Below are 22,837 nucleotides of genomic sequence, written 5' to 3'. Positions count from 1 at the left end.
CACTGTTGTATTGTGGAGAAAGATGTTTTACAGGATAACACTTGAACAACAAGGTACCTGTTGGTTCTCCTAGGCTAATCCCATCCATTATACTAACCTCTAAAATAAACTCAAAGCCAGTCCTTATCATTCAAGTATTTATCAAGCTTTTCATTAAACTTAACAGCATCCATCTATCACATCTCAAGTCAACCTATTCCAAACCCATCCACCCTCTTAGAAAAATAAAGCAATCTTATCTGAAGATGACTCCTACTTTGCCATAATTTTTATTTGTTTTATCATCTTACTGTTCTCACCACTAGATATGAGGATGAAGCCTCAACAATACCAAACAGTTGTGAACATCTCAAAAGAATTTCAGAAATCTTAATCTTTAGCAAAAAAAGATAACTTTCAACATATGGAAGAAAACAACCATCTTAATATCAAGTAACTAATAAATTTTCAGCTTTACATTTTGTTAAATGTTTATTATAATTCCTCCCTTTTTGCTTGGGAAGTGCTGAAAGGAGTGACATGGTAATACACACAGTTCCATCCTGTTTGTAGGTTATGAAGTTCTTTAAGCCTGTTATAAACCCAAATAAATTGCAACTTATTGACATGACATTCTATTTTTAAGTTACAATGATTTTCAGTTTATTTCTCTACTTATTACTGTGATTAAGTTGTTTTATTTAATTTTCACTTTAGTCAATTTAATGTTTATTGTTTTTAATATAGGTGAATCACTTGCCATTGGTGAAATCATATTTGCGCTCAGTCCAGAACCTGAACAATAAGGCTATCAATGAGGCTCTTAATGGCCTACTCATTGACGAAGAGGATTTTCAAGGCCTCAGAACCTCCATTGATGCATTTGACAACTTTGACAACATTGCACTTGGCGTTTGGAGAAACAGAACTTATTGAGTTTCGGCGTATTGCTGCTTACCTGTACAAAGGAAATAATCGCTGGAAACAATCGGTAGAGCTATGTAAAAAGGACAAACTCTTTAAGGTATGTTTAATTTTAATCTCCTTTGAACTTATTAATAAGTTGATTTTTTAGGCATGAAAAGTTGGTTTGTGTAAGAAGGACAAACAATTTAAGATATCTTTAATCACCCATGAATTCTTGTATTGGTGCATGTAATCAATCTGTAATGGTTGAAATCCTGCTGTAGTCTCAAGTTTCTTCAAATACAGTTTGTTTTTAGTATTGCACTGTTTAAATCAGATTGAAAAAACATGAAATGGTTTTCTAGTACGTAAATATATTCCAGAAATTCAAAAACTAACCACAACTTTTTAAATTTTAGTACAGTATATTTAGTACAATATGAATGGAATTAAAATAACATTTTCAAAAATACTGAAGATGCTAACTTCTCACTATTTATTTTCTGTTGAGCGTGCAATATGTACCTGTAATTTCTGACAGAATAACTTGGTTTATGTTGACTACAGGATGTTGAATGTTAACCACAAATTATAATAAAACATCAGGGAGTTAAAGTTCCTGTTGCAGATTAAGTATCATCGAATAAAAAATATCTGATTTGTATCTGTAGTGTGAATTATATACCAACTACGGAATTAGTGAAGAAAGTAGATTTTATTATCAAATATGGTTTTGTTATTTTTGAGAGAATTCTTATTATTATTGTTAAATCTAATGTGGTTTATTGGGAGCTTGCATAAGATTTGAGAACTTTAATGAGAAGCAACTGCCTTGTAAAATCAAAATGGCATTGTTTCAGCTTCTTTAACAAACCTTCTGAAGAAGCTTCAGTACAGAAGCAGAGATATGTTCTTTTCTTTCTACAAACAGCTGCATGAGACTTTACAGAATTAATAGTTCACATTTATATAATTATAGTATTCTGAGCTCTAATAGTGAAACATTTGTAAAAGAGATTGTTTTCTTCAGGTTCATCATTTTTAAATTTTTGGTTGCAATTTACATAGTTAAAAAAATTAAAATATTCTGTCTTGCCCTGCCTTATTTCTTTGTCTATTTTCCTAATTTTAATCAATAGATTTGTAGATAAAGAATTCAATTTGTACATGGATAAAAACAGATCTATAGTACTTTATTGGAGTATGAAATCCTAAAATATATTAAATACTGTTTTAAAAAATTATTTGAAAAATACTTCCTTTGGTATTGGGCTATCTACCTTTTGTTGGTGTTCAGAAAATTAAGCTTCTTTGATACTTAACAGTGTGTGCAAAACACACATCTCACTTAACAGAAGGTTCAATTAAAATGGGACATGTGTCCTCTAACTAGGTTGCTTTCACCTTTAGTATACAGTATTTACTAAATCGTAATATCTTAACATGAAGCTATCATCAGGAACAAAAAGAACATTAGAAACTATATTTACAAATTATCCTGAGTCTCAAGTGGGAATTATTTTAAAGCTTTCTCTTTAAATAACTTTATTTACTATGTCCAGCCTTACCATTTTCTAACATGATTAACTTGTACATGCAGCCACTGTAATTTAGACTACACAATAACATTAAAATAAACATAGTATTATGTTTATTTTAGCACTGTCACACCTCAAAGTAAGAAACTAGTTCAAGTTCTCAAGATTCAACAAGATGGTGCAGTAAACATGGATTTAACCAATAATTACACATATAAAGTGCAAAATGGTAGTTTAGAAACACAAAACTAAGAAACCTGAAATCTCAGGTGGGGGAATAATTATAAGCTTAGGAGCTAGCAACAAATTCAGAAAGGGAATGTTTACTGTTTGGATACCTTGACACACTGATGGAGTGATGTGCTTCCAGTACTTTGAATTTAAGAAGAAGAAAAAATCAGACAAGCTTTATATATTGGAAGTTATTAATTCTACAAAATTTTTTTCTCAAATGAATTTTCAGTTGAAACAAATTTATCAGGTGACCATGTTTGGATAGTTGCAATAGGTTTTCTGGCTGACCAGTATACATGACTGTGTCTGTTGAAATGGTTACTGACAGTGAAAAAGGTTTATCTGAGGATTTCATTTGATCCATCCTGTAGTATATGCTTTTATCAGCTTTAACTGCATCTTTGTTTCTTTCACTAATCAATGAGGAACCTGGTACACACCCAGTTGAAAGTACCTTGTACTCTGGAAACTTGTTCTTTTAATGACAGATGTTAAGTATCTGTTACTCTAGAAGGATGAGTTCTTTTAATGACAGATGTTAAGTACCTGTTACTCTAGAACAGTGGTTCCTAACCTTTTTTATGCCCCGCACCCCTAAAAAATTTTAATATGTTCTCGCACCCCTCACAGTGATTATTTATATAAGAATAAAGGTGAAGGTGGCCAAAATAGATATTATCTCCTACCCACTGGAACGCCTCTCACACCCCTGGGGCATGCAACCTGGTTGAGAACCACTGCTCCAGAAGGATGAGTTTAATGACAGATGTTAAGCACCTGTTACTCTAGAAGGATGAGTTCTTTAATACGTTAAGCACCTGTTACCTAGAGGGATGAGTTCTTTTAATGACAGATGTTAGCAACTGTTACCTAGAAGGATGAGTTCTTTAATGACAGATGTTAAGCAACCTGCTACCTAGAAGGATGAGTTCCTTTAATGACAGATGTTAGTACCTGTTACCTAGAAGGATGAGTTCCTTTAATGACAGATTAAGCAACCTGTTACTCTAGAAGGATGAGTTCTTTTAATGACAGATGTTAAGTACCTGTTACTCTAGAAGGATGAGTTCTTTTAATGACAGATGTTAAGTACCTGTTACTCTAGAAGGATGAGTTCCTTTAACGACAGATGTTAAGCACCTGTTACTCTAGAAGGATGAGTTCTTTTAATGACAGATGTTACACCTGTTACTCTAGAAGGATGAGTCCTTTAATGACAGATGTTGAACCTGTTACCCAGAAGGATGAGTTCTTTAATGACAGATGTTAAGCACCTGTTACCTAGAAGGATGAGTTCTTTAATGACAGATGTTAAGTACCTGTTACTCTAGAAGGATGAGTTCTTTTAATGACAGATGTTAAGTACCTGTTACTCTAGAAGGATGAGTTCTTTTAATGACAGATGTTAAGTACCTGTTACTCTAGAAGGATGAGTTCTTTTAATGACAGATGTTAAGTACCTGTTACTCTAGAAGGATGAGTCCTTTAATGACAGATGTTGCACCTGTTACCTAGAAGGATGAGTTCTAATGACAGATGTTAAGTACCTGTTACTCTAGAAGGATGAGTTCTTTTAATGACAGATGTTAAGTACCTGTTACTCTAGAAGGGTGAGTTCTTTTGATGACAGATGTCCTTCATCAGATTTTACCATATCTCACAACAGCAATACGTTTTGCCTGATGCATGGCTAACAATAGTATCCTCAGTTGGATTAAATAAGTTGTGGTACTTAAGTAAACTATAATATATTTCAGTTTTGTCTTTCCTCTTGCTACCAACTAAACCTAGCACTGGAATAAATCCACTATACCAAACATTTTTAAATGAGTCCATTTGTTTTCCATCATAACTCATAGTGAATTACAGTATAAGTATTATTGCTAACAATAATTTTCTTGTTTTAATGCTACACTAGTTTTGTTAACCATTAACTGCTGATGTGTGTGTGTGTGTGTATCATTATATCCACTTCTGTACACACTAGGATGCCATGGAATATGCAGCCGAGTCTAAGATAGGTGACATAGCAGAAGAGCTTCTTGCTTGGTTTTTAGAAGAGAAGAATTATGAATGTTTTGGGGCCTGTTTGTTCCAGTGCTATGATCTTCTCCAACCTGACGTAATTCTTGAACTGGCCTGGCGTCACAAAATCATCGACTATGCCATGCCTTACTTGATCCAAGTCATGAGGGAGTACGTCACCAAGGTATGTACGATACTGCGTGTAAGGAAGAGATTAATAACTAACTACTAACCTGTGTATCCCACAGTGTTTGAGAATTTCAGATGAGCCATGAAGAATAAGAGATATGATAAAAAAAAAAAACTGCTTACCCATATTTTTGAGATTGGAATTATGGGGTTTATGGGTGTTGAATATATAGCAATTACAGGAAAAGGAACAACTTCCATTGCATTTGGCTCATGTTAACACAGGGTGTTCGGAAAGTCACTGTGCATTTATATATTTATTAACAGACATGTTTCAATATAGAGTACAGGAGGTAAATATGAATGACAATTATAAACAACGTTGAAAGTGACCCCCATTGGCATCAATACAGGCCTGAATTCTAATTTTGTTTTTAAACACAGCTATCAGTTGCTGACTTGAAATAGACAGAATAAAATATTATTACAAAACTGTACAGTGACTTTCCAACACCCTGCATAAATCAGTGTTTCAGTAACCTTTTTTTGATCGATGGGCCTTTGTGAATCTAATTTCAAAGTTATGTTTTTTGTCCCTGGTTCATGGACTCCCTGAAGCCCTTCTTTCAAAAACCTTTGTCTCTTTAAAATTCACATTGGTAAAAATTTTCATGTGTGAAGTTTACAAACCTACTAGTTCAACATATGGTTGCTGCTATGTTGTAAGCCATATTCACATGTAAACTTAACAGTACAGTATTTCATAAAGCCATATTTAGCTGTGGAATAATTTGCTGGAATCTGTCAATGATGAATAATTGAGCACATAGGACAAAAAAATATTTGGTGTTTTGACTGAATCTTTTCTAAAACTGACTAAATCTCTGCACTATCGAAGTGGTTGTAGTAGACAATGTTTACATGGTTAGTTATTTCTAATTGTTGTGTTATGATGGCAGACAGTAAATTGCATGAACACGTAAGTAACAGTGGAATTTATTATGGTACTGTTTAGATCTGGATGGTATGTAATGATTTAGCTTTATTATAGATTACTTAAACATTTACCTCAAAGTTTTAAGTTATGAGTTTTAATTTTTTAAATAATTTTTAATAGTTGGAGATATAAGAATTTTTTTTGTTATTTGTAGGTGGACAAGTTGGATGAACAAGAGAATGAAAGGTTATTAGAGTCATCCCAAAATGAACAAAAGACAATATTTTATGGTAAAGAAATGTTTATATATATAGTTTATTGTTAACATACCATCATTTTCATAAGTGAAGTTACTTTGTGGGATCTAAGTTTACCATTTTTCATCATCAATGTTCCATGTACTTGGTAGAGCACATGGTTTCTCTCATGAAAATATGCTTTAGTAGTCATTAAAGAAAGCTAAGTTTATAAAGGTATTCATGATGTGCTAAAACACATGGGTCCAAGAAGTCTTGATAAAACTGAAATAGAAACCCTTATATAACCTGAGCACTTTTCAGGTGGACCTTTCTTCTTCAAGGGTAATCTGGGAATGCCTAGTACAATTGAAAAAGTGATATAAAGACTTTGTTTAGTAAAGTCATAGAGATCATCAGTCTGTGATGTTACTAAACTAAATCTTTATATATCACTCATTGAATTATACTGGACATTCCCAGATTACCCCTGAAGAAGAAAGGTCCACCTTTTGTCACTGCTTTGGTTATAAGAGTTTCTATTTCAGTTTCTAAAGGTATGTTATTCAACATCAAAGCTGGTATTTAGCTTGTAGACACATAAGTACAAAATGTCTGAGTATTGCTTAAACAAACATTTACTGATTGCCTTTTTTGGCTTTTAATTACTTTAAAAGATTATAAATATTGTACATTATGGAAAGCTGTAAATAAAACAAGAAAGTTGTTTTGAGTTTTAACTTTATAAGTTAAATTTCTTGATAAAGAAAGGCTTTTGTAGAATAAACCATAAAGTCACATTGACTTGTAGAATGACTACTTTTCCTGTGAGTTCATTAGAATTTGTTGCCTGTAGAATAAAGATATTAAATTAGACTACCTACAAGAAATAACCTTAAGCAGTTCAGTGATAAGTCTGCAGGCTTACTACACTAAAAATCTGATTTCAGTAACTCTGGGCAGAGCACAGATAGTCCATCGTGTAGCTTCGTACTTAACAATAAAATATCCAAATGAAGCCCAGAGGAACTTGGTTGTAACAATGTTTCAATTGATTCTTAACTGTGAATATTATTTCCTTAGTATTTTGTTACTTACAATGCACTTTCTACCATTTCCTCTACTTTTTCAATTTTAGTTGATTATAAACATACCTCAACATTAGTATTGACTTGATAGTTGGTATTGCTTTTAGTTACTTGGAAATACTGTTAACCAATTAAAAACCTGGATGTAGTTCTGTATATGTGTTATTAAATACTCACAAAAAGGAGCAGGTTTATTTTTGTGAATTTGTTTAATTATAATACCTCTAAATTTCATGGGCTTTAAGTTTGTTGAGCACACAGTGAGAAAATATAAGGTTTTTAAGATGATGATATTTGATTTTCTTTCAGCTCCTGAACCTCAGCTGATGTTGACTGCTGGCCCAGGCATGATGGGACCAGCGCATTCAGTCATACAGCCAGCCCATGCCAGGCTATCAGAGCTATGGCATGTAAAACCATACCATTAGTGAAAGAAAACCCACTTTCTTCCTGTTCGAGAAAGAACAACCTGCAGGCACAGGACTAAAATCTGAATGAAATTGCTTTTGGGGAAATAGTCTAGTGTTGTACCTCTGTCTCCTGTTTTATTTTAGTGTTACTTTTGACAGAAAAAAATGTAATTTTAAACAACTTATATATAAATTATTCAGCTAAAATTTAGCATTTTCCACTTTCTTTGATCAGCTCATTCCTGTGTTTGTAATAATATCACATAGTTGTGTTTTTCTTTTTGTATGAGCATGAGAGAGAGAGAAAGTATTGTTCACTGAGACATTATTTAAGATTGAGGGACTTGAGGATAAAGCAAGGACATGAATGTGTAGTTCTAAATATTTTTCTCTCGAAAATGAAATTTCCTTCTCAACGTTTCTTTAAGTGTGAATTAATTGTGCATTCTCCTTATGATGTTGAGGAATGACTTTCATTTACCATCATTTTGAATACTTATAAATTAACGTGAAATATAACCTTTCGTTGTAGGAATTACGAAGTAACCTTTGACATTTCATTGAGGAAGATGTGTAGAAATAGTAGAAGGAACATACAATAGCCTAATATTGTTTTATTCTTGAATTTAGTTAGACGTGAAGTACAATATTGTGTTTAGTCTAGAAACCAAGAATCTTTTGAAACATTCTTCTGACAGTACATGCATTGTAAACACCCAGATGAAACCCAGGTTTAAGAAGTACTCTAAAGCAGTTCAGAAAAAATTTTAATATTGTATGGTAGAAGTGGTAACTTATTGGTGGTGTTTAAATTATCCAAGTTTTCAAAGTTTGGTCAAAATATGTAGAATAATGTTTTGATGGTCCAAAATGCTATAGTAGTGAGAATTTAGTCTTACTGGCTGTATCTGTACTAAGTAAAGATTGCAGGCTAAGAAACATACAAAACCAAAAGTTGCATTAGTAAATCATAATCGTTTTTTGTTGTTTTTTCATTCACCTCCATTAATTAAATACTATTATCTGACTATGAACTGCAATGTGTTTCAAGTTATTATCATTTGGAAATTAGCCCTAATAATGTTATGGGCCAATGGCATTGTGGTTACTTTACAATGTACCTTTACAACACGAGTTTTCATAAGATTAATAAAAAGGTACTGAAGTTGTATTTTGTTTGTTTCTTTCATGTTGTGTTAATATTTACAAAAAAAAAAAAACTGTTTGACTATCACTGCAGAGCATTTGTTATTGATTTGTTTGTGTTACACTGTATATGTGAACATACTTGTTGGATAAAAACCTTTATTGGTCAGGTAAGAGAGTAGAATAATGTTTGTATAACTAAATGTTTTCTGAGTTCTAGAGAATAAAACTTCAAGAGTTATCATAAAATTACAATTACTGTATCTCAGAAGGCCACTAAAGTTTGCAACATTCACAGAATCATCTAAATCTTTTTTCTTTTTCTTTTTTTTATTAAATAAGTTAATTTACTTTATGGTTCTTTCCCATTGTTTTGAGTAACTGTTTATCGGTGCACTGAAAAGTGAGTTATACCTTCCAGAAACAAAAGAACTTTTTGAAAAATCTATGAAAGTAATTTCAGTTAATACTTGTATCACACTTTTAAGTCTCGATTTTAACTAAGGGATTCTTTTTGGTTTTATTAACTGGGTTAAAAAAAAAACATTAGAAATCTAAGTGGTATTAAAATAACTAGAATTCCCAAAGGTTTGACACAGAAATTAAATATATTCAATAATATTCCTGTTAAGCTTTATATCTGTTTCATCAATGATATATTACTCTACGTGTGATATGGAATGTGTGTGAATTACTGCCTTCACATGTAATGTTATTTTAATTACTGTAATGAGTCATAGATCGTGAAGTATATTTTAATAGTTTGTCGTAACAATATTTATCGTTATATTTATTGCTTACGTTATGTTTAGCTCACTAACTTGTTTTCTCATCCTTTTTTTATCATTTGAATATATTTATCTATAATTCTATTTTGTTGATGGATAATTTGCCTGAAATTATTTTATTACCATAAACTGATGTGTATGGTTAGGAACTTAAACTAATAAAAAAGTTTGAGAGCTTAGTAATACTGATAAAATGAAACTTTTTATCTATTTTGAAACTTGGTTTCTACGAACTAATAGTAAAACAAACGTTATAGATACTTATGAATTTCAACATTCAAATTAACGATAAATGTTCCAAATAACTTTCTAATACCGTATTTAACGTTAAGAGTATGTGAAATGAAAATTAAAATGTATTTTATGAAATTCGAACACGTATATTTTCTCAAACTATCGCACCAAAGTGTAATAAATCCACCAAATAGTTTTGTGGGATTTAGAAACACGTCGTACACACTTTAAATAAATGTTTTCTACATTTTGTTATTCCATTATGTTCTACCATAAACCATTAGTTCAACAGTTAAGGTGACTTATAGTGCTAGAGAACTAGTGGTTATGATGCTAAATTCACAACCTGAGAATAAAACGCTCGAATTCCTATCACCAAAAGTGCTTGCCTCTTGATCTATGGGGCATTATAATGTGAAGGTCAATTCCGCTTTTCCTTGGTAAAGAGAGGATCCCGAGGTTTGTCGCGATGTAACGTATATTCACACTTTACTTTAGTAAAAGAGCTGTTGGTGGGTGGTATTGACTAGTTGACTCCCATCTAGTCTGTCACTTCCATATTAAGGATAGATAGTGAAGAAAGGTCTGTGTGAAATTCACAACAAACTAATCAATTATAACACTAAACCAAAGACTGATTTCAGTGGGGGTGGTAGGTACAACACATGTAGCCCTCTCCTCACTGTGTAGCTATGTGACAAACGGAAAAACATTTTGTTCATTTATTTCTATAGTGACTGGTAAGTAAAATTCTTTCTCTCTCGATGGATGATTTGAAAATGTTTTGCACTGGAAAGTGTGCTTCCCTATTTTTGCAAGAAATCCACTTCCGTATCCCCAGCTGTGGATTCTTGTGGATCTGGTATGGTTACCTAATTCCTGCTTTACATAATTGTCAACTGCATTTATTTGCACGTTAACTACTGATTTCAGGATTTTTCTAATGCTTAACAACATTAGGAACACTTGTGTTTTGTAACTGCATGCATTAGAAATAGCCACTTTCAATGATATAAAGACTACATAGAAGTGCATAGTTAATTACGACTTCATCTGAAACCTTGTTTGCATATATTCTGTAACTTAGGATACAAGAATCTGCATCCTAGTTTTCTCTTCCAAAGGACTCCTTCTCCTCCAAGAGGACAAATGTGGCTACATACATTTTTCATTTTCTTAAAGTTGATATTTATGACGTTTTTGTAAAGTAATGAGAAATATTAGAAGCCAACTTAGTATATGTGTTGCAGTAGGTCAATTTGAACTGGACTCTGACGACATGCCCATTGCCCTCGAACATGACATCCGCCCAGATGGTGTCCCCTTAGTGCTTGTATACATATTAAATGTTGTCATACCTTTGTGTCATTCGTGTTATGTAATGAACCTATAGCTCCACCACACTGGACGTTACCAATCATATTTGATATCCATTACACCATGTTAATATCTTTTTCTTGCTCTGTTTGACATGTCTCGTATAACATGTCCATTCATGTTTTCAGTCTTAGTTGCATGTTAATTGCTTACTCTTCGGTTCTTCAATAAACAATAAGAATCAATTCGCGGCTTTACACTGCAATACATCCAGGTATTATTTCGTCATTACCATTTATGGAGTCGTTATATTTCGTTAGTTAATTGGGCCAGGTGGTTATGGCGCACGGGTTCCAGTCCCCCCCCCTCCCCAAACATGCTCGCCCTTTCACCCGTGGGCGGGTTATTATGTTTCGTTCAATTCCACTACTCGTTTGTAAAAGAGTAGCTCGAGTTTGCAGCGAGTGGTGATGACTACCTGCCTTCTTTCTAGTCTTACACTATTAAGTTAGGAACAGCTAGCGCAAAATAGCTCTCGTATAGCTATGCGCGAAAATCAAAAACAAAATCCATCCGCCACCAACTCTTGGGCTACTCTTTAAGCAAACAATAGTGGGATTTATCTTCACAATATTAACATGTGATTAAAATGCTTGATTATTGGATTCGATCCCGTGGTCGGCAGATAGCGAGACGAATGAACTAACTACTAGGTTGCCAAAGTAAGAACTGCCAAAATGTTTTTTCCTCACACAGACTATTGAAGTGAAACATCGCATCACGCGGTGAATCATTAAATTTAAATACAAGTAAAATAATGTAGGAATACCAATGACAAAAAGTATTACCTTGAGGGAGTTATAGTGTGACAATCATTCCCACAATTTGTTGGCTTAGAATTACTGGTAGGTAGAGTAGTTGCATATTCTCTCACTTTATCACTTAAATTGTAGACAATTTGCGCACAAAACTGTCGCGTAGCTTTGTCTAAGATTCAACAAATAAACTTTATTTGGACACTACCTTACACAACGAAGGGGAGTACCTATCAGGATGTTCATTAAAATAAAACCGTATAGAAATATTGATGTACGTACTGAAAACCGAAGTATCACAGTAACAAAAAATTGCATTTAACAAAATATTTCATTCATAGTAATTTTCATTAACATACTATCTTGTTAACTGATATATGCTTTAGTTTCTGAATGTTATATTTTAGTAGCTTACCTGTGAAATGGACAAGTTAAAAAGTTATGTGTAAATGTACCTTAACAGCAAATTGAGAAATGGATACAGGTGCTGTCGGTAAAACGCACAATATATAACATTGTGCTTACACCTTGTTTGTAAACATACTATTGTCTTAGCACAATATACTTGCATAAAACTACTTGTTTATGTAGTTGTTGAAATGAGTTTGTTGTCGGCACAAACAAAACGTATATACACACATTTTAATGTGGGTTGAAGTGTTATTTCAACAAAACACGTTACAAATCGGAACTTTAAATATTGTTACTACTCTGAATTGCGGCAACATAAAATCTTGCATGAAATCATAAGACATGAAAAGTGATAAAAGATCTTTCTAGCTCACGAGATTTACGGGAAGAGTGGCATTGGCATTCGTTATTTTGGAAATCAAGCTATCCATTGTTTTGTATGGTAACAATAAACTGGATGAATATGCTCCGCGTCTTGAAAACTATGCCAAAATTGCATATGAAAATGAGCAAAAATAGCGTTATATGGATAACTGTTTGATCCGTATATCATTCTACGAATGATGTGGACAATTTATTCATGCCGGTGACTTGTCTGATCACGACACAAAGTTACAATATCATCAGCTCCTACAGGGTGGCCTGTAAATCCCTACCCATCCATATATCTTATGTATCCAGTGTATCTGTGTGCTGTTCCTCATTCTCGCTGCATAATATTATGCGAGGCCATGTTCTGTGAGACATTTTCCTCAACATCGGCCATATTTCTCTTAAAAAAAAGAAACAAATTTGTAATACATGCGTAATTGAACATAACATAATAACATATGAATGGGTAGGGACTGACGGACCACCCTGTACATACTGTGGCATTCACAACACATTTTGTTGATTCTATCAGTAGCCTAACACAAAATTATGAGATGCTACAGTCATGGCTAAAATGTTTGCAAAACATTCTAGATTTATGTCATTGTATACATGTACGGAACAGTTATTGAGTGAATGCCCGAGTGTGACAGAGGAGGTAGGGTACGATTGGACTAACAGAATTAAGAGACAGACATAACTACATATTCTTATAAAATGATTTTTAATTTTTCGTAATAAGTATTAAAAAAAACTAAAAAATATGGTAATTAATCTGTTTAACACCATTATTTTTCATTTTGTCGTTTACATTTATTAATTTAAGTATAAAGTTATACAGTGGGCTATATACGAATTGCCCACTGCGAGGAATACAGCCCATTCCATTATTTTAAATTTATGTGATATTTTTGTAACCAATCACGTAAGGACGCTATTCCAGTATTATTGAGACAACAATACCTTTGTTGACCAACGGTACTGCATAAACAGTGTTCTATCTGTATTATCTACTACGACTAATATTGTCAAAAAATGTAAAGCGAACCTTTGTAAATATTATATTTATTTTATCTGAACTCCAGTTTGAAATATTAGGGAAGTTTTCGTTTTATTTATTACGTCTAATTTACTTGAGTTGGTACTCCAACCACGTTAAAATTTCTCAGTTCACGTGCAAAATGTTTGATTTCTACTTTTAACCATAAAAAAACAAATTTACAATCACTATTGTCAGTAAATCTTTTTCACTTAACATTGTTGTAACAGTTCTTGATGTCACTTATACAGTAATACTTTGTGCCCATATTTGCCTCAAATATTTCTCAGTGAAAACAATTTTATATTGATGTTTTACTTTTTGTAAACAACCAAGCCGGATGTACATACAAAGAAAAAGGAAATGAATTCTGTCATTATTTATTCTTTGGAGAGCATTATAAATACAATTTAACTGTCATCAAAAATTCAATAACAAATATTTTATCAATCTAACCATATGTTTGCAATATTTATTTCTAAGCTAATTCACATTCGTTGGTTATAGTTACAGAATTTCTGGTTGTGTTTTAAGGCTTAGCAGATAACGAGGCTAAAAGTAAACAAGAAACACTCTGGCAAATGAACCCCAAGAATCCATAGTTTTCGTGAAAAAAATTGTAAACTTAAAGAATTTAAATCAATAGTGTGCGAAAATCACGTTTTAGATCTAACGTTTCCAATAATGTGAGAGCACCTCGATATATTAAATACTTAAGTTGGTTTCGTATGTTTCGAATTTCGCACAAAGCTACACGAGGGCTATCTGCGCTAGCCGTCTCTAATTTAGCAATGTAAGACTAGATGGAAGGCAGTTAGTCATCACCACCCACCGCCAACTCTTGGGCTACTCTTTTACCAACGAATAGTGAAATTGACTATCACATAACATCCCTTCGGCTGAAAGGGCCAGCATGTTTGGTGTGACGGGAATTTGAACCCGCGACCCTCGGATTACGAGTCAAGTGCCTTAACCAACTGTCCACACTGGGCCTACTTAAGTTGGTGAAGCAACAAAGCTTTTTGTTTAACAATGGAGTCGAAAACTCACTTAAAGCGATATTCTTTGGCGACGTTCCTCTCAAAATTACTTGACACTTTTTTTATTTAATGTCTGTGTTGCACTGAATTAAACAAAAACACTTCTGTGGTTAAAATAAATTTTAATTAAAACTTTTAATTAAGTATTTATTTGTTAAAAGTAGTGTTTTCTTTTGCACCGATCCTACAAAAGCCAACGGTGACACAAAAGATGCTAATAAAGATTAATGCTCTATTGATTTTTTCCAGTGTATGTTCCAGCGGAGATCCTCGCCTGCACTCGAGGATACAGAAGAGATGCTGACAGGTGTTGCAAGTATGACACCCAATTACTTTAACTGTTTACATTAAGCACAACAGATGAGTGACCTTTAAGAACATAGAGTTTTAAAAAATAAATACGTTTTTTGATACTAAACTCGATGTTAGGACTATAAAAATGAAAACTGAGTAAATAAATGCCAACTTTGTACTTTGAACGTTTTTTGATCCCTGTCCTCCTGGTCACTATAACGACGGAACCACAACTTACTGTCTGCCGTGCCCGGAAGGGACTTACATCACATCTTTCGCAGCTGACATCTGTACAGCTTGTTCTGAAAGCAAAACAACTGACGAAGGAGCCAATACTGAAGATCTTTGTATAACAAATGGAAAAAAAAAAGGTTTTAAAGTCTTCTGTTAATGTTCCGTTAAAAGTTTAAAAAATATTTATTTTTGTTTAAATTTGTTTTGTTTTTCAGAATTTCGCACAAAGCTACTCGAGCGCTATCTGTGCTAGCCGTCCCTAATTTAGCAGTGTAAGACTAGAGGGAAGGCAGCTAGTCATCACCACCCACCGCCAACTCTTGGGCTACTCTTTTGCCAACGAATAGTGGGATTGACCGTGACATTATAACGCCCCCACGGCTGTGAGGGCGAGCATGTTTGGCGTGACGCGGATGCGAACCCGCGACCCTCAGATTACGAGTCGCATGCACGCCTTAACGCGCTTGGCCATGCCGTATATTGTCGTAATAACCCACTCTTTCGGTACTTTTATCGTTTCTGAGTTTTTTTTTTTTTTTTTTGGAATTTCACACAAAGCTACTCGAGGGCTATCTGTGCTAGCCGTCCCTAATTTAGCAGTGTAAGACTAGAGGGAAGGCAGCTAGTCATCACCACCCACCGCCAACTCTTGGGCTACTCTTTTACCAACGAATAGTGGGATTGACCGTCACATTATACGCCCCCACGGCTGGGAGGGCGAGCATCGTTTCTGAGTATATTACAAAACTTTGCTTTTATTCAGAAAAGCTGTTTCACAAGTTGCGTACAATTGTTTATCGATATAATGAATTCCAAATATATCGTGAAAAGTCTGTTTAGTTTTATATAGTTTTAGAGACTGACTTCTAAAACTATACAAACATTTATTGAGAAATTGTATTTTTACATAATTGTAGTAAGTCATACGACTGAATGTTAGTTTGCATAAACATTTTATATTAACATACCATATACATTCCAAATATGTTTTGAAAAGTCTACTTACTGATTCCAGTTCGCAGTGAACTGTTAATCAGTAGTTTGTTTAACATTATATTATAACGATAATAGTTGTAGAGCGATCAACTCATAATCTGAGGGTCACAGGATCGAATTCTCGTCACACCAAACATGCTCGCCCTTTCAGCTGTAGGGGCATTATAAAGTCACGGTCAATCTCACTATTCCTTCTTAAGAGTTGGCAGTGGGTGGTGACGACTAGCTGCCTTCCCTCTAGTTTTATACTACTAAATTATGGACGGCTAGCGCAGATAGCCCTCGTTTAGCTTTGAGCGAAATTCAGAAACAAACAAACTTTACTGATAATGTGTTATGGGTTTCCAGTAAGAAGAAGCATATTGGTATGAGATAGGACACTTGATTCCCAACCTGCGGGTCACTGGTTCGGACTGCATCACCAAACACACACATTCACCCTCTTAGACATTGGTGCATGTAAATATAACAGTCAATCCCACTATCATTTTTTAAAGATGGGCTCAAAATTTACGATGAATAGCATTGAATAACTGTCTTTCATCTAGTATATGGCTTCAAAATTAGGAATGGTTGGCGTTGATAGCCTTCTAGTTGTCATGCGCGAATTTGAAAAACAAAAACACAATGGTAGCTCGATCGCCGCACTCCTTGTGTGCTTGACGCCATTACCAAGATGAACTAAAGACCTTAGTTATAACAATAAATGTTTCCAAATTCGAATGCATTCTTATATTGCATACTTACTATCGTTTTTGAAATAACAGAAAAGTAATATGTCAAATACAAAACAAATGGTTTAATATAGAATTATATAAAGGTATTGGACCATCAAAATGATAGCACTGTGTCATCTGGGCAAAAGTACGTTTTATATTGAATTATCAGACAAAGGAACTTTCATAACTTCTCGCTGAGTATCATCACCACATAGAATTTTCACAATCAAGCAGCTGGCAAGTAGAATCAGTTTTTCAGCTATTGTTTGTGTTTTTTTTTCGTTGAGCAATCAATTCAGCCACTTGGTAAGATACAATCTGCATCTTATCTGAGACTGACATTCGTTTTTCAAAATACGATGGTTGGAATTCCTGTTGTTCCAAAAGTCTTTCAAAATATTGAACATTCTTGTTTGCCAGATTTCCATGTTTTGACAACAGATGTTTTTTCGCCTTATTTGGGACCATATTGGCATTGAAAAGCTTCTCACCACAGATCAAACACAAAGACTGAGATGTGTTTTCAACTTCAGTCCATGTAAAACTGACTCAGATAGTTATAAATTTATTGTCGACAAACGTTTTTTTTTTTTAGGTTTGTTTGGGCCTGCTACTGGTGTCAAAATCGACGAGTCTTCTTCAGCACTCTGTTGAACCCGCTGACACAGTTTTGAAGACGATGATTCTTGATCACAACGTTGATTTTGATCGTTTACGTCCTCACTTATTACTTCTGCTCTCACTCTGGAAAAATATCTATCCATTATTTGCAAATAAAAAATACATATTCATTTTTGGCACATAAATATTTTGAAAATGTCTTTAAACCTTTATTTGTCTTTGAATCTTCCCGTCACAACTGCCATCCTCTCGCGCCACACCGTTTGGGAAACACTGATCTACAATATTAATGTAATTACTGAACTGAAATTGCTTTGACAATGCCAACTTTAATTGTGAAAACTACATTCAAATAATATATCAAGTTTTCATCTTATTCATCCTATATTCTTGTACCACTATCCTTGATGAAACAGCAAGGGAGAAACGTTGGTTGAAATAGTTGTTATTATTATCTACAGAGTATAAGTCGTTTTTCCTTAACTTTATTGATAAAATCTATAAATCCTCCAGTTTTAAAACAACATTCCATATTTACTCGACTGTCTTTAACTCTGACCTCCACTGTTATATAACTACATACATTAGTCTATCCAGTTTTAACTTCCTGTTCTTTATAAAATTGTACCTGTAACTTAGATTATCCACTCCTGATTTCATGCTCTTTTGTGGAATGGTTCCCGTCTCTGTGACACATCAGTCCTGAATATCTACTTTATATGGTATGACCCATGTCATTAAGATACTAAAGTGTTGCGTTTTTGTAGCATATCCCTTGACCTAACATTCTCCAGATATTCCTCCCTGATTTTATTAACGTGAACCGTATATCTAAAATTTTGCAATCCAGTTTTCCTTTTTTGGGGAGGGAGACATAATCCCTACCTCTTAGATTATATGGCCCTAGTCTACTGATGTACAAAAGGTAAGTTTAGTGGTTTATAGCGCTATAAATCGATTCTCAATACTTGCGGTGGGCGCAGCACAAATAGTCTATTATGCAATTTTGGATTAATATCAAATAAAGAAAACTTCACTCAGTTTTTTTCCTGATATTACTACTGTCCCAGAGTTTCTCTAGCCCTCAGTTTTTGCTTCTGTGCGGCAGAGTCCCTATCTATAAAATCCTAGTTTTATTTTGGTTTGACCTTTCTCTTTGAGATGACACAGAACAAGTTTATTTCAAGAACATTAATATTACCATCATATCAAAATCAACCAAAAATGAGAAAAACAATTATGGTATTTCCAGTTTTAATTTCAGACATGATTAAGATATTAGAAAGGTTAACTTAAAATCTTTTATGTTTACTGTTTTATTTAAATTGTAAAAAAATTCTTAATTTTATAAGTTATGGCCTGATATTTACAATATTAAGTAAATAATGTAGTGGTTGATGTTGATGGATGCCGCTAAACATACTTCATGCCTTACAAAAAGCTTATTGTGCTCCTGTTTGTCTGCCTTTCATCTGATTACTAGCTCATATTTGATCACTGCTTTAAATGAATTCTGGGGATCTTTGATCTGATGTTTACCACGTGCACACGAGGTGTCGCACAGGTTGAAAAATCACAAAAGTATTTCATAAACAAATAATACATTTTCAAATAGTAATCAGATGATACTTTTTAAATGTATTATTGCCATACAAACAAAATAAATACAGTATAGAATAACTGGGTAAAATCACGTGCTTTGCATAAGAAACATGTTTTTGATTGTTATATTTTGTACTTGAACGACAGTTATATGAAATTAAAAAACATGCTACATAATTAAAATGGTTAAAACAGTTAAGTCAATTATCTAGACCACTTACGGGTCAGATACGTGTGAAGAGAATGCTATTAACTGCAGAAAAAACTGGATGACAGATAGATCCCATGTGCATCAGGGCATTTTTTCAACCACGGGTTAGCCATGTATGAACGAATACCTTTCAAAAAGTCCTATATAACACAGATGTATGAGAAATGAGGTTAGTCACAGATAAAACACATGAGAAAAGAACAGTAAAGTGTAGGATCGATCAAAGTTTTCCCATGTGTGAAATGAACAGGATCAGCTAAAGATTTCCCAAATGTAAAGATATTGGGATCTGCCCATTTTGATGAATGTCTTAGAAAAATGAATCAGCATCAAGACCAACATACGTGAAGACATCAGAATAGTCTAACGATAAGACACATATGATGATAAAAGTATTTACCACATTAACGATGGGAGAATCACAGAAAAAACAGGATGTCTAACAGATTAAATCTACGTGAAGGCTTTTGATTCAGTGAAAGGTGAGTTATTTGTGAAGACATTTAAAAATCCCAGGTAAGATAGACAAGTGAGATATTGGAGTAATTCCAGGTAAGACACATGTAAAAATAATAAGATTAATTAGTTTTCCCACATTTGAAAATATCAACATTAGCTAAAGATCTCCCATATTTTATGACAATAAGGTCTGACCCAGTTAAAAAATGTATAAAAAACAGAAACAGTATCAAAACAGACATATGTAAAGACATCAGAATAAGGCATAAGTAAGACACATGTGAAGAGAAAAGTATATACCAAAGGTCAGACATCATGATAGTCCAGAAGTAAGATAAGTTTTAATGTCATTAGCCATGGGAGACTCACAGGAAAACAATCACCAACATATCACATATACGTGAAATCTTTAAGATTACTCACAGATGAATCATGTCTCAAATCAGATAGATATGTCAGGAACTGGATTAACAATGGATATGGAACGAGTGAAGATAATATGATCGATCAAAGTTTTCATAATGTGAAAAGAAGATCAGCTACTGACCATAAACATTCGAGGGCAACAGGAAATGTCATATAGAACTCTAATCACAATGCTTCAGAGGAACCACATACTACAGCTGCTCTGTTGTCTTTTTTGGTAGAGTTGGCTTTGACTTCAGCTGAGTGATTGATAATATCCATCTTTTCCATCTAAACAGATTAATATATTCTAAGAAAACGAAAAGATTAGCAGCGAAGTGCATGGTCTCTTACTTCAGTCCTATCAGTCATGTATGGGATACTTTCAAAGATAAGTAGCATTCTCTCAACTATCTAAAGATACTAAGTGTGTTATGGAAACAATTCTTGAAGAAAACTGATTCAGGATTTTACTAACATTCCAAATTATCGCTTTCGTGCTTATGGCAACTACTTTCCAAATCAAAATGAAATATCATAAATTACAAATCTGACAAACTATTTCTTAAAACTAATAACAGATTTCGATCAGAAAAGCTACGTATTGGAGCAAAACTTATCATGAATCTGGCCACCAATCAGTGTTAGTGAATTAAAAAAATCTCTTACGTTTTTACCAGCAAAGATTAGAAGACATTGTTTCATCAGTTCACTGGTAATCTCTTCGTTTTCAAAGGATATATTAATCAAATTAGATTGCAAAGGTGGGTTTTACCAATTACTCATTGAAGTTAAAACCGACTGTACCATACAAGACAACAGATTAACTGTAGTATGTGATTCTTCTGTAACATTAAGATTAGTATTCCACAGGATGCAGAGGTCAGTAAATCCACTACTGCTTATTTTTACCTATATCACTGTCATTTGGATCATATTACTGTATGAAAAATAATGATGTGGTTCGAGATTATCACTAAATGAGTTTATTTGAATCGAAGATGATAATAAACTCATTTGTAAAATAAAGAATGTTTATTTCTGTATCATTCGTCACACAGTTGTTGGTGAACTGTGTTGTGCTTTGCAGGAATTAGTATATGCATTATTTGATATCTTGCATAAGATTTCAATGAGCGTCAGAACACATTTCTTATGGTTGTAGAAAGTCAGAATCAGGAGGTGTCGTTATCACAAAAACTTGAAGTCCGCTTTCGGTGAATCTCCACAAGAGTGTTTTTGCGAAATATCAATGTTCCTTAAGGGACTGGATGAAAATATTTACGTTTTTGCAAGTCTCATGGATAAGACGGTTTGTTTCGTACCATGTAGAAGAAGGTGCGAATACACGTAGTTGTTTAGGGTGAGTTACATGACATACACACACACACAAATTAGGAATACATTCTGTCATCGCTTGGCGTTTATTAGATAGGGTGATATTGCCTACAACTCACTGCTCATCAAAAGGGTTTGTAACAACGCATTTCGGCGCAAAATATTTAAATCGGGATTTATAATTTCCAAGACTGTGTTATTTTTTGTGTTTAATAATATTTGGAAACAGAGAAATATAGATCAACTTGGGGCACCAAAACCATAAAAAAACCCGCAACAAGACGTACCTAGCCATGGTAAGTAAAGAGCAATATCTTGTAATTGATGAGAATCCACAAACACAAAAGAAGTGGCTGAAACTGTTCACGTGGCCCAGGCAATAGTGCACAACATAAACAAAATGGACATCGGTTTAAAAACAAGGCCAGTAGGATATTGGTTCACCAAGAGAAGGATTTTAGTGATGCTTCTTGTTTGAGTATTGCATACTTCATACAGTTGAGGAATTAGATGTATATTTATCTTATTCCATACAAAGATAAATATATAAAGTTGCCTGACGCAATGCCTTTGGATTTCTGTGACATAATATTGTTGAAATAAGCAGCGAGAACCCGTCATCCGTTGGACATGACAGAAAACGTAGTGAAGCTTCAAAATTAGTTTAATATAACGTTCATAATTGATTAAACCATTTTCAGTCTTCAAATCTTTAACTCAAGGAAGGTGTTAGACCTCCTTAATTTTTTCACGATTAGGTTTTCATGTTTTATTTTTCAGTTTTTACACACATCATATGAATATTTTTGCTGTTTTGTTTTTAATTTCTAGCAGAATTACTCGATGACTATCTGCAATAGCCGTCTCTATTTCTAAAGTGATAAACAAGAGGAAATTCAGCTGTTTAAACCACCAACTCTTGGGATATAACAGTCCCATAGGGAAATTTGACTGTCATCTTTAAATCGTATCCACTGCTCAAAAGTACGGAGCGTAAACTTTCAAATTACAAATATAAGTCCGACATGACAACTACTGACTTCAAATGTCTTTATATTATAACAACTTCGTTAATTCTGCACATAAAGCTGTATATAAAAAATTAAGTTAGTATATATAATTTCTGATCGATGTTATATAAAGTATAAGTTTTGATACTTTGTAACAAAAGGAACCACATTTTGTAAAAATACAGAATATTTTAATTCAATGATGAATACTTAGATATATATTTAATACGCAGTAATTCATTATCAGATTGTGTGATATTTTGAAATGTAATATAATATACAATTATATACAACATTTTAAAAC

At 33.5% G+C, this 22,837-nt stretch overlaps 1 protein-coding gene and 1 pseudogene across 2 annotated transcripts in view; both read left to right on the top strand.

Annotated features, from left to right (window-relative positions):
* Window positions 1-885, top strand: part of LOC143251753 (uncharacterized) — a 119,835-nt pseudogene extending 118,950 nt beyond the window's left edge. Inside the window, exon 8 of the transcript XR_013028648.1 lies at window positions 727-885. The product of XR_013028648.1 is annotated as an uncharacterized LOC143251753 (transcript). The remainder of the gene's footprint in view (window positions 1-726) is intronic.
* A 9-nt stretch (window positions 886-894) lies between these two features.
* LOC143253942 (clathrin heavy chain-like) lies at window positions 895-8,651 on the top strand. Its single transcript, XM_076508573.1, has 4 exons — window positions 895-1,003; window positions 4,645-4,866; window positions 5,963-6,038; window positions 7,382-8,651. The coding sequence occupies exons 2-4, from the start codon at window positions 4,651-4,653 to the stop codon at window positions 7,498-7,500; spliced, it is 411 nt and encodes a 136-aa protein (XP_076364688.1). The 5' UTR covers window positions 895-1,003; window positions 4,645-4,650; the 3' UTR covers window positions 7,501-8,651.
* The last annotated feature ends 14,186 nt before the right edge of the window (window positions 8,652-22,837 follow it).

Source organism: Tachypleus tridentatus, chromosome 6 (assembly GCF_004210375.1).
Source record: "Tachypleus tridentatus isolate NWPU-2018 chromosome 6, ASM421037v1, whole genome shotgun sequence".
NCBI lineage: Eukaryota > Metazoa > Arthropoda > Merostomata > Xiphosura > Limulidae > Tachypleus > Tachypleus tridentatus.
This window is presented reverse-complemented; position numbering and strand designations above follow the sequence as displayed.